We start from the raw sequence: 15,724 nt of genomic DNA, 5'->3' as shown, positions 1-15,724 counted from the left end.
ACCAGCCCTCTGACAATGAAGAAGTGCTACTATTACCAGTAAATAGACCCATGGACCAATGGATTCTAGGAATCTGCGAGTGGGATCAAATCCACTATACACAGTCTGAGGAGAGCTGGTCAGTTCCTGGATGAGATCATTTGCACTGAAATGTAAAAATAGTATAAATTTTCACAGAATTTTTTATTTGGATACTTACATACTGTTAAAGATCATGCCAGGAGGCCATTCAAATAAAAGATCTCTTGGTTGACCTAATTGACTGTCTAGTTTACCTGTTCTCCACCAGGTGTGTTAAACTTTCACAATAAAATTTATTTGGATACGTACTTACCTACTGTTAAAGTTAGCTTATATGTATCTCCGCACTGATTAAGCGAGTTGGCATTCAAACAAAAAATTGAATAGCTACCCAGATGACTGTCTAGTTCACCTGTTCTCCACCAGGTGTGTTTCAAATGTTTTAGTTCTTGTCAGAATTCTACTTGACAGCCCACCAAGTTGTGGGGAGGCTGGGTCAGGTCTACTTAAACAGTAGGTAAGTCTCCAAACAATAAATTTTATTATGAAAATTTATATTATTTGGGATGAATCTTACCTACTGCTGAGAAGAGGACCGTGGGTACTGCAGCTAGACAAATTCTGCTCAGCCAATCGAGCTAAAGGTTTCTTGCATGAAACCCAAAACATTCTACCTGATTCAGAATCCTCTCTGGATCTTATTGCCACCAGAAGTTGGATTCCATTCAGGGAGCCAGCTCTCATATGTGTGCAGCCTTGTGGAGAAAACCACTTCAATTCAGCCATTAATGAACAGAAGCGGTTGGCATGAGGGGACCCGTGTCTGGGTCCAAAAGCCCTATAAAATTGTCAGTCACTTAGAATAAATAAATACCTTTATTTATATAAAGGTGCACTCCTATACAAAATTTGTACTTCACATTCACAAAATATTAAAACCCAGGATTTAAACAAAGAGACTAAAGAACTGTTTTTTTCTTCGGTTCAAGAAAAGACTATCCACTAATAGAAGTGGACTAAAGGCAATACTGTTTTCAAACACAATTATGCATAGTTAAGGTAGTGAGCCGTAAAACCCAAATTGAACTTCTACTGCACCATATTAATACTATCTTCAAATGACAAACTGACACACCACTAAATGAAGTTACAACTGCTCAATTATTATGAATGTTTACCTTCAATAAAGGTAGCAGGTATGGGGCTAGTTTTCATGCACTAGCCTAATCAAATATACGTCACAGAGGATCTTGTGTTCTTTGACAAAGGCATTCTAGGTTTATAAAAACACAAAAGAAAAGGTTAACTTTGCCTCTTCCATGCTTAACCTTCAATTCAACAAAAATATTCTAGACTTTCTAAAACCACAAAAAAGAAAAGTTAACTTTGCCTCCTCCAGACTTAAAACCATTGACAAAGACAGCTTGTTTTTCTAAAAAAAAAAAAAAAAAAAAAAAAAAAAAAGTTAATTTTGCCTCTTTTAGGCTTAATCAATGACAAAAACATCTAGGTTTTCTAAAACCACAAAACCTTTCACAAAGATGTTCTAGGTTTCAAAAATCACAAAACAAAAGGATAACTACCTCTTCTAGGCTTAACCTATCTGAGTAAGTTTTAATTGCCCCAACAGGCCACAGAAGTGTTTCTTCTTTCCCACTAAGGAGGTTACCAGTATATTGAAATTTTTACAGTTCTTTAAAAATTTAGCCTTAACATCATTCTCAGCTCTAAGGAAAAAAATAGCAACAGTCTTAAGAAGGGTGCTTGCAATAAATTTACTTTTTTAACTGCCAATGGTGTTAAATAAAAGATTTCATAGCAATTCAACTGAACTCATTCCAGAGGGTCAAAAGAATCTACAGATAAAGTTCAGACCTGCATCTAAACTCCAGAGTGAGACTGATATTGAGATGAAGGGGCTTAAATCTCAACACCTTACAGTGCTGATCCTCAGCGATATCTAAAAGACAGTAAAAAAAGTTACTACATCTAAGAAAGCAGAAAAACATTGATGTCTACAAGGTTCAAGATGCTGAAAATTCCTCTAGAATGGTACCCTCAGCAAATACGACCGCTGCTTCTAACATGAGGCCAAGGTTGTTTTCCACTTAAGAATAGATCCTCTGATACCTTGAAAATCCCCTTGCTGGGAGGAGACATTCTAGAATCTCTAAGCAGTTAACTATGAGATGCAGAAATTAGTGGAAATGCATGGAATTCTGTAGTTTTAATTGATTTCCTCTGAACGGAAGAATAAGAGACATCTACCAAGTGCTAGAAATTCTGAAAATCATTTGCTCTGATGCTACAAGGGCTCTACAGGAGTCACCAAGCAATTCTTGAACTTGAAATTGCTCATTAGTACTTTCTTAGAGTAGATATAAGAAGACTTATCAGCCTGAATCAAGCCAAATTTAAGGAAACACATCCACTGATGAGGCTTGAGGGCCATCAAAGGAGTGGTAATCCTCTGGTTGTTCTCGTTCATCTGCATGCTAATAAGTCTACATGAAAACTACTTAAATCCCAGCGCAACTGCAAATTTACGGATGTAATGGCCATTCTGTAGTTAGTTTTGTTATTTCTGAATACCCGAATCACCAAAAACACTATCCTTCCATTGAATTATCAAACCAATATTATGTTGTTCATTTCACTCAAAGCAGCAAATTTCCATAAATACTTTGTTTCTGCCCAGGGATAAACCTGCTAAGCATCTCTGATGGTCTTTTTACTGCCTTGACATCAAGGTTTTAGCAGGTGTAGTGGTGACCATCCTATGTTGTATGAAAGTGTAAAAGTAGTCAAAACTCTGTTCTGCGTCACGACAAAGGGGAAAACCAAAACCCGGATGTAGGCTTAAGAATAAAATGGACAGCTCTTAGTTACAGAGTCCCTCCTACAGAACCTGGTGACAATGATTCCCTGGATTACTTACAAATTTAATGAACGTTAGTTGTAAGTCATAATCTCTTATGCCGAGACAGTACATAAATTGAGCCTGATTATCTGACAAAATCACCAGTGAGGGCATGTTCCCTAATAAAAGAAAGCCCTACCATTTAGAAGCTTCATTCAAGGCTAAAATTCTTCAAGAAGCAAGTGCTTATTCATCTTTGACAAACAAGCCTGCAAATTTCAAGTATCAACCCCACATCACTAGATAAGAATGAGTAGGATTTAGGAAGAATGCCAACTCGTCTAATCAGCACAGAGACATAAGCTAACTTTAACATTATGCAAGATTCATCCCAAATGAATCTAGCTCTTGTCAGAATTCTTGTTGATAGCCCAATAAGTTGTGGGGAGGCTGGGTAGGGTCTACTTTAACAGTAGGTAAATTTCCAAATAACACACAATACATTTTACTACAAAAATTTATATTATTTGGAATAACTCTTACCCACTGTTACAGACAGCAGATTCCCACACTGAGAATAGGATGGTGGGTTGTGTAGCTAAACAATATCTGCTCAGCCAAGCAAGCTAAAGGTTTCTTGCATGAAACCCAAAAGATTTTTAGCTGATCTGGTATTCTCCCTGAATATTACTACAGCCAGAAGGTAGATTCCATTCAGAGAGCAATCTCTCATATGTGCTTGGTGAGCAGCAATGACAGAATTGCACTTCCTCTGTGTTGTAATAATCACACCCTCAAACAACAAAATTTTTCAAAAAACTGAATAAACTATAGTAGCAACTGCTCTAAAAGTTAACAGATCTGGATCTAGTTTCTCATGTGCTAACCTGACAAAATCTTAAACAAATAAAACCACTGTGTTTTTTGACAAGGGTGAAGTAGGTCTTCCAACACCACAATATAAATGGTTAACTTTGCCCTTTACATATTTTACCCATTGAAATAAATTTTAATTGCCCTAAATGCAGAGAAGTGTCTCCTCTGCATTTCTCACTAAAGAGGTCAAATTTAGAATTTGTACTCCACTGAGTAATAGCTTAGCTATAAAATCATTCTTGGCTCTGAATAAAAGCAAAGGACACAAAACCGCATCCACTTTACAAAAACCAACTTTACAGGAAAATGCTTGCAACTCACTCACTATTTTAGCCATTGCTAGTACTATCGAATATAGGTTTTTTTTTAAATTTAAATACTGCAATGGAGCTGATTCCAAAGCCTCAAAAGGACATGCAGATAAAAATTTTAAAACAGCATCTAAATTCCATAACAGATTAATATTGAGTACTAAGGGCTTCAATCTCAATGATTTCAAAACCTCCTTAAGGCCAGATCATTAGAAAGATCCAGTTGCAAATGCTGCAACACTGAAGATAGCATGTATACTCTCCAACAGCAAATACTAAAAGTCTTACAATACATCTAAAACAGTGAAAAAACTTTGCTATTATGTTATATATATATGTATAGAGGTATAGGTACTGGAAATCCCTCTCGATTGGCACCAGGAGCAATAAACAAACCACTGCCTCTGATGTAAGTCCAAGGTTGTCTCTCTTCTTGATTTAAGGATAGATTCCCATGATACCTGAGAAAGCCCTTACACTTAAGGGAGATGGCTGAGTTTGCAAGTGGTTAGATGCAGTGTGTGGAGGCTTTGGTGGAACCACATGGAATTTGGCTGTCTGAGTAGATCTTTCCTTACCATAAGAATTCACTGTAGATCTACTGATACAGCAAGGTCAAAGAACCATTCCCTCTGAGGCCACCAAAGAGCAATGAGAGTCATTCTGCAATGCTTTGCTTGCTGAAACTGTCCATTATACTTACCTTTATTACTGCACATGTGGGAAAGGCATTTGCATCTAGACTACACTAATCTTGAGGCAATGCACCCACTGCCCAAGCCTAAGAGTTCTGAAAGGGGGAGTAATAGACTGGCAGTTTCTTGTTTATCAATGTTTAGAGGTAAGTCCACATTTGGAGCGCCCCAAAGATTCCACAGCGATTGGCAGACTTGTGAATGCAATGACCACTCTGTAGGCAGAACCTGACTTTTCCTGCTCAACTGTTCTGCCAATATTAGGAACACTGTCTCTGACCTCTTGCCACCTTGGTTCCTGACATAAGCCAATGAAATCATATTCCTCTGAAAATACTGCTATGAACTTTTTTCTAACCTGCTGTTCACATTACAGAAGATTCCCCCATACAGTCAAGAGTTTGAGGCAATTTATATGCAACTCTTTCTTCTGATGACCACATCTCTTAAATCTCTATGTTGCCCAGACATGCTCCCCATAGTCTCGTAGATACAACTGATATCAAAAGTAAGGTCTGGGTGCACTACTGGGGATCAAAACCTGGATAGAAAGTCGTCAATGGTCTTTTGTTCCAACACGCTAACGTTTCTCGAAGGCCTAACAGTGAGAATCAATGTGAGTCTGAAAGAGACTTCTTGTTCCAAGTCTCTTTCAAAAAGAGCTGAATTGGCCTCATCCTGAGCCTTGCTAGTTCGACAAGTTCCTCTGCAGAGACCATGAGTCCCAATAGAGAAGGTCAGTACCTCAGAGGAAGCTTCCTTAAGGGATAAAATTTCTGAAAAAAGATGAAAAATTGTCTATTTGTCTATTCGACAGAAAAGCCTGAAAATTGTGAGTCTATCCTCATCCCCCGATGAGGATAGAGAATGGATTGAAAATTGATCAGTGCCCTGCAACTGAGCGAGACGAAGAAGCAACAGATCCTTGAATCCCTTCTATGAGACTGTTTCATCTAAGTTGAGAAGAATTCTTGTACCTATAAAGTAACACCATTCTCTTACAGGTGCCAAAATCCTCTTGAATACTTGAGGAGCTGTACACATTAAAACAAAGCACCTTGAACTGGTATACCTTCCCAAGAAATACAAATAAAAGGAATCTGCATGACTAAGGATTTATTGGTATGTGGAAATATGCATCCTACATGTCCTTTAATATCATCCAGTTGTTCTTATCCCTAGCCACTAGCTATTCTGGATGATTCCAAGGAGAAGTGGGACAGACAAACAAAGGTGTCCAGTCATGATTCATCCGATGTTGGGTGCCAACCTACAGATGCTTTGGGCACCAGAACAAGTTGGTTATAAAATCCCAAGGAATTACTGACACCTGTTCTATTGCATTCTTCTCTAACAACGATATAATCTCCTGAAAAACTAAATATTTCTGTCAGCGAAAACATGAAGGAAAAGCCATAGAAACCTACCACCCAAGGTCCTGCTCTTAAGTCTCTCCAAACATGCCAGACGACCCGCCACTGGCTCATACCAGAACATGAGGGCTGAAAACTTCATTTCTTTTTAGTAAGATGGGTAGCTTTGCTTACTGTATCCTGATGCTGATCCAAAAAAGGTCTTAGCAGTTGAATTAGAATCCTGTGAGGAGGAAGGATGACATTTAACACGAGAGACCAAAAGAAGAGATGAAGCAAGTATTTTCATTCCTGACTTGAAAAATTGTCTAAGAAATTCTCCATTTTCCTGTACATACTAAAATATCCTCCCTTATTGCCTTAAAGAGAGTCAGATTGATGGGACAACATAAGGGAAAAACCAAAACCACTGCCATCTTCTAGTGAAAGATAAATATGCATAATTCTCTGTTCTTCCTCAAAACAAAGTTAGTATAAACCATGCAAACATTCTCACCAGCAGCATCTGCAATTTGCCTTTGTGAAAGTCACAGACTCCTTCTGCTGTCACTAAGAGGCAATTGTACTGAAGTGAAAGTTTAGTAAAGGATAGAACCTCAATAATTCTACACAGAGACCTGGGCAAAATCTCCATCTAAGCATTTGTCCACAACACTTTACCAGTTTCAAGAGAACATCTCTTCAAAGGGTATGAAAAGAAAAGAAAACTGAATCATCTACCTAAAAAGGCTTAAGTGCCAGTAATGCTAATGCAACCATATTGTAAGAGGTTCTACACTTCACTAAATAAGAAAGACAAGTACTGGTGCTCTTAAAAACAAGCTTGTCCACCATCCTGAGAAATCTCATCAAATGTTCTCTAATTGAAGGAAAAATTCTGGGTTTCTTTAAAGATTTAATGGAAGCCAAAATACCTGAAGACAACAGAGACTTAGTCTCTACTGGATCTCTTTCCTCAATTACATGAGGTTAGTAAAGTGAGGTGCAACAGTCCAGCACATGCCCAAATACAGAAGGAAACCCCACTTAAAATTCCTCTGCTGCCAGAGGAGCAGGGTGGTAGTGACAGACTCCTCAAAATGAAACTTTCACTCTACTTGAATGGGAAACTGAGTAAAATTCACAAGGCGGGTGAACAAGAGAACATGCAGCGCCTCCAGATGCCAAAGAAACCAGGAAAGGTTGGGAGGGGGGGGGGGGGGGGGGGGGGAGGGGGGGGGGGAAGAGGACCACTATCATGCCTGACAGCCCCACTTTGTACAAAACAGTCTCTACTAAATTAATAAAACTCAAAGAATGAAAATCCTTGGATTGTAAAGCAGCTATGGCACCAAGCCTAGCGATAACTAATGATTCTGCAACAGTTACAGAACCACTAGAATTATGTACGTACGTATAGTAAAAGATAGACCCAGAGCTTAACAACCTGTTGTAGTGGAGGAGAAAGAACAAATGACCAAGACAGTAAACCCACCCAATACTTCAGTTATGCTATATACAGAAGAGCAGCAGACACAGAGTCTATAGATGGAACCAGCCGTTTAATGTATAAAGACTCAGGGGTGGTGAGATAGTTACTATGGCTTGTGCCACCAATAACAGAAAAGTGTTTCTTATCAACTTCAATCTTACATATGAAAGCATGGTTCCTAATGTTAGAGAATTCAGGTTTGCTAATTCTGTCCCATTCTGAAACTATATCCCATGTGACTGCACGTCTCACCTGCAACCTATTTCAGCAAGAACCAACATGCATACCGACACATCCCGGGCACTAAATGATGTTGCATCTCATAGAGGTCAGCAGTTTGTTTTTGTGGTTGAAAAATGTGCAAGTCTTCAGAAGATTGATGGGGATAAGATGCATATTAAGGCAGCCAAACTCTCACTCAATTATGCATCTCATTTTTGTTATAAACTTTGATATTATCTAAGATGAAAGGGATGGTAGCAAATAATTTTTTTTTTGACACTATAAGGAGTTGGCTTAACAAAATTTTGTAAAAGCAGCCTGTTAATAATTGTATAAACTGCATTTTCTGGATAAGAGTTCTGTGAAAAAACCTTACTAAAAACTCTATCTCTTTGTAAAAGAGACCAACTGGAAGAGTAATGAACAGCCCTGTAAACGACAGTGTAAATGGAGTTTAATTTAAAACATGAACAATAAAAATTACTGGCAAGTCTTGTGTACATTTTTTTCCTATACACTGACATGGTATATTCACCATTAACTCTACTGCTTCAAATGTCTTAAGATAGGCAGAGTTGTATTAATAATACAAAAGCGTCAATGAAATACTATCAATAGTATGAGGGTTCAAACACATCTAGACAGTTAGGTAAAAAAGTTTCTTGTCAAGGAGACATAAAAATATTAGCAAAAATAGGTCCCCAAGGGGAACCAATGCAACTCTATCAACCTGCAAAAAGAGTTGACTGTTAAAAATAAACATAAGAGTCTTGCACAGCAAGCTCAATAAGTGTCTTAAAGAGTTGTCTACTAAATTCATGAAAAATTACACGATCTTCATAAAAAATCTTATCTAAAATCATGATGATGGTACATTTAAAGAACATTTGTAAAAGGTGATTCTACATCAAACCTAGTTACATGCAGATAAATATAATGTATAGAGTTATAGTATATAAATGTTGTACAGTTCCAAAATTTATTTAACAAAATGGAGTTAAAGAATGAAAACCATGAAAATGGAAAGAAAAAGGCAGCATGTTTGTATCAAAAGTAAATTTGTTCTTTGTGGAAATGAAGAAAAATTTGAAAACAATTTGGAGTGAGAAGTGAATTACTACCAAAGAGGCTGCCTAACCTACTGGTTAACCATCATTAACAAGGCAGTCTGAATTCTAGAATTAACTTTCTCAGAGACATACAAGGAAAGTTATTTGTTCAGCAATGGTTTTCACTTTGTAAGAACATAGCCCCAACCAAGAAAAAGATTTTGTCATCCAAACTGATTCAAGAACTCATCCAAAACAGATTCCATACTTGGTATCTGGGAAGCGATCTGCCCATAATCCCCGTTCATAAAGCTTGAGGATGTTGCGAGTTGAGTAAGATCTCTTGCATAATTTTAATGTGCTGTAAGTCAAGGAATGTCTCTTGGCAACTAAGTTCAAACACCTTGACATACCAAATAGGGGGTGGCTGAGATACATCTTGGCCCTTGTAATACCTGAAATAGATGACATCTGAAAAAAAAACAAAAAGTTTGTCAAATAGTTAGTTCATAAAATGCTACACTGCAGCACACACAAAAATTATTAAAAATTTTGAGATATCAAGAATAATTAGAAATAAGATAAAAAGCAGCCGACCATCTTACAGTATGTTTGTTTCAACTTTATAATAGCTTCATCGGCAGAGACAGCAATCTTTAGACACATCCCAAAAGAGGAGTCCACTTTCTACTCCTATTATAGTTTGTATTTGGATGCCTCAGCAACCCTACTGGTAGAAATTATCCTTGTCTGTCTGTTTAAAGTTTACCCTTTAATTACCATATTCATTACAACACTTTATTCACTGTAATTGCAAAAATAAATTATTTTCACATGTTTGAAGTCAGATTGTTATTTGTAACTTGCCTTTCCATTTTGTAAATGTTGGTTTTCTTTTACCTTCATAAAACTCTTAAGTCTGCAAAAGTCCAAACAACTGTCACTTCCTTCCTCCAGTGACAGCTAATTTGTAATTTGCAAAGGAAATGAGCACAAAATACGAAATAGTAGGCTGAATATATGAAATTATTTAAAAATCTGTGTATTAGAAAGTTTCAGTGTTTAACTAAATAAAGTTATATAAATAAATTTTTTGTTATGTAAAGCCTATGTGTCTAGCCATGTGTGTGTACTTAGGAACTTGCTATGGCCACTCTCTCTCTCTCTCTCTCTCTCTCTCAGTATCTATTTTGACATTTGTTAATGCAGTACAGTAATATAGCATAGTTGGTAACATGCTCATCTAGTAATCTCGGGGCAAGTGTTCACCTTCCGGTCAAGGGGCGAATAGTGAGACTGTCTTCCAGTGGTTACTGCCATGAGTGACGCCATGGTAGGGGAGTTGAGGTTACCTGGCTGATGTCTGCCCGAGAGGCAATAGCCTGGCGGAGGACTGAAACAGTTTTGGATACCTCTGGACATTAGTTTAGTCTGTTTGATAGTCAATAGGCTAATTCTGCTGTCAAGTTGAGTTCTAACCTCAAAGTGGCCCAAAATTCTGAAGCAAGGCCCCCAAGTCTATAGGTTAGGATGCATTCCAGGATTTCTCATGTTCTCATTTACCCAACACAAAATTAGGGCTATCCTTCTGCATAATGGGGTAAGCAGGGATTTTCCAGTCAAAATGAATATATATACCAAATATATAAAAAAATCAAATACAACACTAGGAATAACTGTAAACCCAGGGCTGTTTTTCTAAAACCTGCCAAAATACTTAATATTTCCTAACCTAATCTTCTCTTAGGAATGGAATGGAATATAGAGTTTAGACCAAAGGCCAACCACTGGGACCTATGAGATCATTCAGCACTACTAGGTAGAAAGAAAAGTGAGAGTAGTAGGTAGGTTTAAAGGTGTAACCGGAGGAAAACTTCGCAGGTGCACTTTGAAATAATTGTTAGAAGAGGGTGGATAGCAATACCTATGGAATAAAGATACGTACATACCTAGTAGGTAGCCTAGCTAATAGGCTAATGGAAGTACAGTGAAAGGAATGAATGAGATTGCAGCTAGGGGCAGAAGGGATGCTGGAAAGAACCTTTGGGACTGTCTGACGCCATTAGCTCCCTACCAAGTCAATGTAGCCTTCCCTTAACCAGACCTAACCAACAACAGCATCGTCATCGTACTCTGACTTGGCAGGGGTGGGGATTTACAATCCCGGTTCTGTACATCTTTCGATAGCCTATTAGGGTAAACAACCACAGACGATCCATCGTCATCGCGCTGGCCAGACCTTATTCACTCGATATTTAATTGGTGAAACAAGAATACAATTACAACTTTAAGCATACCATTCACAAGATTGAAGTTGTCAACATAATGTGATTATGAAGCACCATACAAACTAAATAAGCATGTGAGCTCTTCTGTAAAACATGTTTTCAAGGCAGCTTTAAATCCAATACGGCAGCAATCGTGTGCTGGCCGTTCTAACCACAGACAAATCCACACTTTCCCAGCCTCCCATCACTCATTTGAACAATATTTTAGCGTAATGTATATGTAACGTTTATTGATCGACTCAGTCGCAGTTGTAATCCGCAACAATAAAAAAACATCTTGTTGCTATATTAGTAAAGAATGAACTTTTTATTCTGGGGTCAGGGTTTAAACGATTATTTTTACCTTGTAATCGTGTTTTATATCCTTACTGTGCCATCACAACTGAAACTCCACAGTGCTTATTTGTTGTAATTAAACATATTTTGTCTTAATTAACTCCACATTGCACTTGAACCATGTTGCTGTTCCTGGTTCCTAATCACTCACTCCGCAAACACACTTCGAGCAGCAGACGTCTGCACTCTTATGAGGGTGCAAGCTTTAGTCTTAAATTGTTACTTTTACTCTTATTTAGTTTAACTTTTATTTCAAAATTTTTTTTTTAATTCATGTCTATTATCCTTTTTTTGGCAACCAAATTACCCTAAAATTACAGGATATTTCTGAAGTACGATCAGACGATGGCAAAAAGACCCATCGTTTCCATCTAGGTGGAGCTTCACATATACGCCCGATGCATTTACAAACTGTTTTCCATGAATCTAGATGTCATAGTAATGCAGTAATGATAAATTGCTTGTATTATGTATATATAGGCTACTACAACATAGATACACTAATTTCACCTTATTTTCCCCGGTTTTTGTGCTAAGTCTTATACAGTCAGGGCTCGATAAATCACTGGGATAGGGCCCAGACCCCCGTGACAAGTAAATACTGGTATCCTGGTACAAAACACCCCCCTAAAAATTGCTTTAAACTGCTACTTGTAATAATTACCCCCCCAAGACACATTTCAATCTTTATAACTGCCTACTTTAGTTAAGCCCCAATATGTCCTCAACTATCTCTTAAACTAAATTCAGACAGTTTCAATGTTTTCTTTCCTAGCTTCAATTTCCCCTTCATCAATCAGCAAACAAAAGATATTACACTACAATTCCTTTCAATTTTTCATGATTTGGCTGCTACACCAAACTAAAATACATAGTATATCTATGTTGTGAATGAACTATTTATGATAAAAAAAACTCTTGATTGTACGGTAAAGATGACGCACCCCTACATAATATGAATGTAAAACAGCAAATACAGCAATAAATCTATTTTGTGTTTTTGTCTTTTGTTACATTTAAGATCACTGATGGATGTTTATTACCAAAAGAATCATTTGAAAACAATTAGTGCTAAAGAAACGAATTTTATTAATGTAATTATTTATTATTTTTAACTTTTTACTAAGAGTTTTGATATTTATGAACAGTAATAGAGAGAGAGAGAGAGAGGAGAGGTAGAGCGAGACGAAGAGAGAGCGAGAGAGAGAGAGAGAAGAAAGAGAGAGAGAGATGAGATAGAGATCAGCTTAGGACGAGAGTAAACTGTTTGAATAGCTGAGAGAGCAGCTTAGGACGAGAGTACTGTTACTAGCCTTAGCTCAAGAATAACATTAATGAAACTTGTATTTAAATATTTTTATGGTGATAAGAAAGAAACACGGAATATTGTAAGGATATTCCTCTTGTACACTGTATAATATGTGATAATCATTGAGTCAACTACTAAAGTTGTATTGAATGGACCGTTTCATAAATCACAGAACGAATAAAAATATGGCCAACACATTACCTACAAATGTCCAGGGATCATCTTGTTCTTTTATTAACGATAATATAGATCGTATTATATTTTTTTCTGTAAGTGGCTAAGGAGAGAGAGAGAGAGAGAGAGAGAGAGAGAGAGAGAGAGAAGAGGAGAGAGAGAGGAAGAGAGAGAGAGGAGATTTTGCTATTTACATCTTAGTATTTGAAATTGTAATTGATTTTATCCTAAAAATGTATTGAGTCTTTTCCGGGATATACATAGTATTTGGGCTCCACAAAAAAGTAAGTAAAGTGATTTCTACTAGTTCAGAGGATACGTACATAAAAGACATCGGTATTTGTTAGAACGGTGTAACCTATCACACTGTGTAAAAATTAGTATGTAAGAACGATACTGTAGGTTTGGTGACGTCACGGTGGTCATACATTTTTTTGTGAATGATATACATTTATGATAAAAATATAGTTACTGTACTGCTTAAGTACCATACCGTATATTACTGTAATCCATCAAAAATAAAGTAATCATTGCTACTGTAACATTGTAAAGTGTATTTTTGTCTTTTTGACAAATGCATTCCCCAAGAAATTATTCCTTGAAGAGGCTTTTATTATGAAGATATGCCATAATATATAAGATATGCGTTTTTTATTATGATATATGACAATATTATAGGTAAAATGGTTTTTATACATTTCGCTTCTTCGCTGATCACAAACAACAATACGATAATCTATTACAATTATCGTCTGTATGACTGGCAGTGTTCAGAGAATTTGATTACGTATACAAAACAATAATGAAGTCAAATTGAAATTATGTTTTCCTAGTGTTATTACTTACTGTAATTACACTAACGTCCTATAATTAACATTTCTAAAAGGTTAAAAATGACAAAGGTGCTGTGAAGCGTAACTCTGTTACATTTCTGCTGGCCGCTCAACTACATGTTGATGTCAATGATGTGGAATTATTCCATGAATAGGCTATATATTATGAAGATCTGCCAATAATATATAGGTGAGAATGGGTTTTATTACCTTTACTGTCGTTAATTCATAATGTGAATCTGTTCATGCATTTGCTGGTTATCGTAACCGAAACGGGCTTAGCCTACCAGGGGAGGTGGGGGGGGGGCGGGGGTGCGACAAGCGCCGCGATGCTGCGATTCTTACCAGCAATATATACTGAATAATTGTCCAAGGAAAAACCCGTGATTAACTGAATCCTATTGGCTGATCTGCGACTAAGCGAGGCCCCCTGTACCCAGTTTGGAGGTAAACACATCCAAGTGGATACACGGATAAACAATTGAAGAGCGCAAAACGCCGCAAAGAATCCGTAGTCCCCTTGAATAAGTACAATAAATCTGTTAAGGTCTGGTTATCGATTGTTGTGATGAAGTGCCCCAGCGTCTATGGGTACAAGTGTGTGCAATTAAGCACGGAAATGGTAAGTTTGTTACACAAGCGACTCCGCAAACATCGAGATGGCGTTCAATCTTCGAACTACCCTATTTGAGTTGCAAGTAAACACTTTGAAAGTGTTTTTTGGGCAGTGTGCCCTACGTTGGCCACCACTTTCCATTACCCTCTGTTTTTAAATCTTAAAATTGGCCCTATAATTGTTGTCTAACTTTGGAGAAGATACTTCACAAGGAGAATAGAGGTCTGTGAGCTCCTGTTATCACACGCAACAACTCATACTGATGACCTCTTCCAGTGTCAGGACGTGTTTGCAGTACTTTTCGGAGGTGGCAAAAACCACGGGTAGTTCGGTGTTGGCCAGTCCACTCGGTTGTTTACCCTATCTGCCATTTTGGGGAGTTTTTACTATACCTAACCCAGGAATGTAGTCAGTCCTCAAAACTCTCAGGAAACTAGCTGTTTTACAATCGCACTCGATTGTAAATTTAAAGGTAGCCTATGGTAAACTTTCCGGAAACATCACTCATTCCGCGCTTGACCTACCCGGGTGGGCCGTTGGGTAAATCCCTCCGGTGCCTAATAAGGGCGGCACGTGTTGAAGAAAAGGGGAGGGCTGATGTGTACCTCTTGATTAGGACCTACCACATACTACGCGCTGCCTACAGTATTTGAACTTCCTAGTTGTAGTATTAGTATAAGGTATACATAAGTAATTATTGTTTTTGTTGCCGGAGTTGTAGTCGAGTAGTCTTAGTAGTAGTAATTAGAAGTATACATCGATGAGACGGCTCACTAACGTGTTCCAATTCATGTCCCTATACGTGTTTAAGTTTATTTTCTATTCAGTGACACTTACAAGGCCGGCTCTAGGTCGATTAGTGCTCAAAGCTAGAGTGGACTTTGGCGAACAACACCCCGCCCCCCTTCTCTCTCTCTCATTTATTACTTATTTTAAATGCAACACCCACACAACAACCTATAGAAAGAATGCAAACTATTTTAACACTTATATTATTAACAATATAATGAGTAACATCTCTAGGTGTAGTGCAAATGTTCTGAAAAAAATGGGCAAAATCAAGAGTAAAAATCTATAAACTTTTCAAAGCAAGGAAATTGTGTACTTTCCTGTTTGGTTATAGTATTCAGTAACAAAACTCTTTAAAGCAATGAACACGATAAATTACGTTAACATCTCCAAAGTTTTTTTTTTTTTAAAACTTCACATGTCTTACTTCCTAGCAGCAAATGCGTCTAGTGTTTCTTCAAATATAATTTGTTTAGACGCTTCCTGATTAATACCAGTCCA

At 37.4% G+C, this 15,724-nt stretch overlaps 1 protein-coding gene across 1 annotated transcript in view; it reads right to left on the bottom strand.

Annotated features, from left to right (window-relative positions):
- LOC135221967 (tyrosine--tRNA ligase, mitochondrial-like) overlaps nt 1–15,346 on the bottom strand; it is a gene marked incomplete at its 3' end in the record, with an annotated part of 96,668 nt that extends 81,322 nt beyond the window's left edge. Inside the window, 2 exon segments of the mRNA XM_064260035.1 lie at nt 9,147–9,349; nt 15,272–15,346. Of these exon segments, the coding sequence (XP_064116105.1) occupies nt 9,147–9,349 (203 nt within the window).
- Between the last annotated feature and the right edge of the window lie 378 nt (nt 15,347–15,724).

The sequence above is a fragment of the Macrobrachium nipponense genome, chromosome 3 (genome assembly GCF_015104395.2).
Source record: "Macrobrachium nipponense isolate FS-2020 chromosome 3, ASM1510439v2, whole genome shotgun sequence".
Taxonomy (NCBI): Eukaryota; Metazoa; Arthropoda; class Malacostraca; order Decapoda; family Palaemonidae; genus Macrobrachium; species Macrobrachium nipponense.
This window is presented reverse-complemented; position numbering and strand designations above follow the sequence as displayed.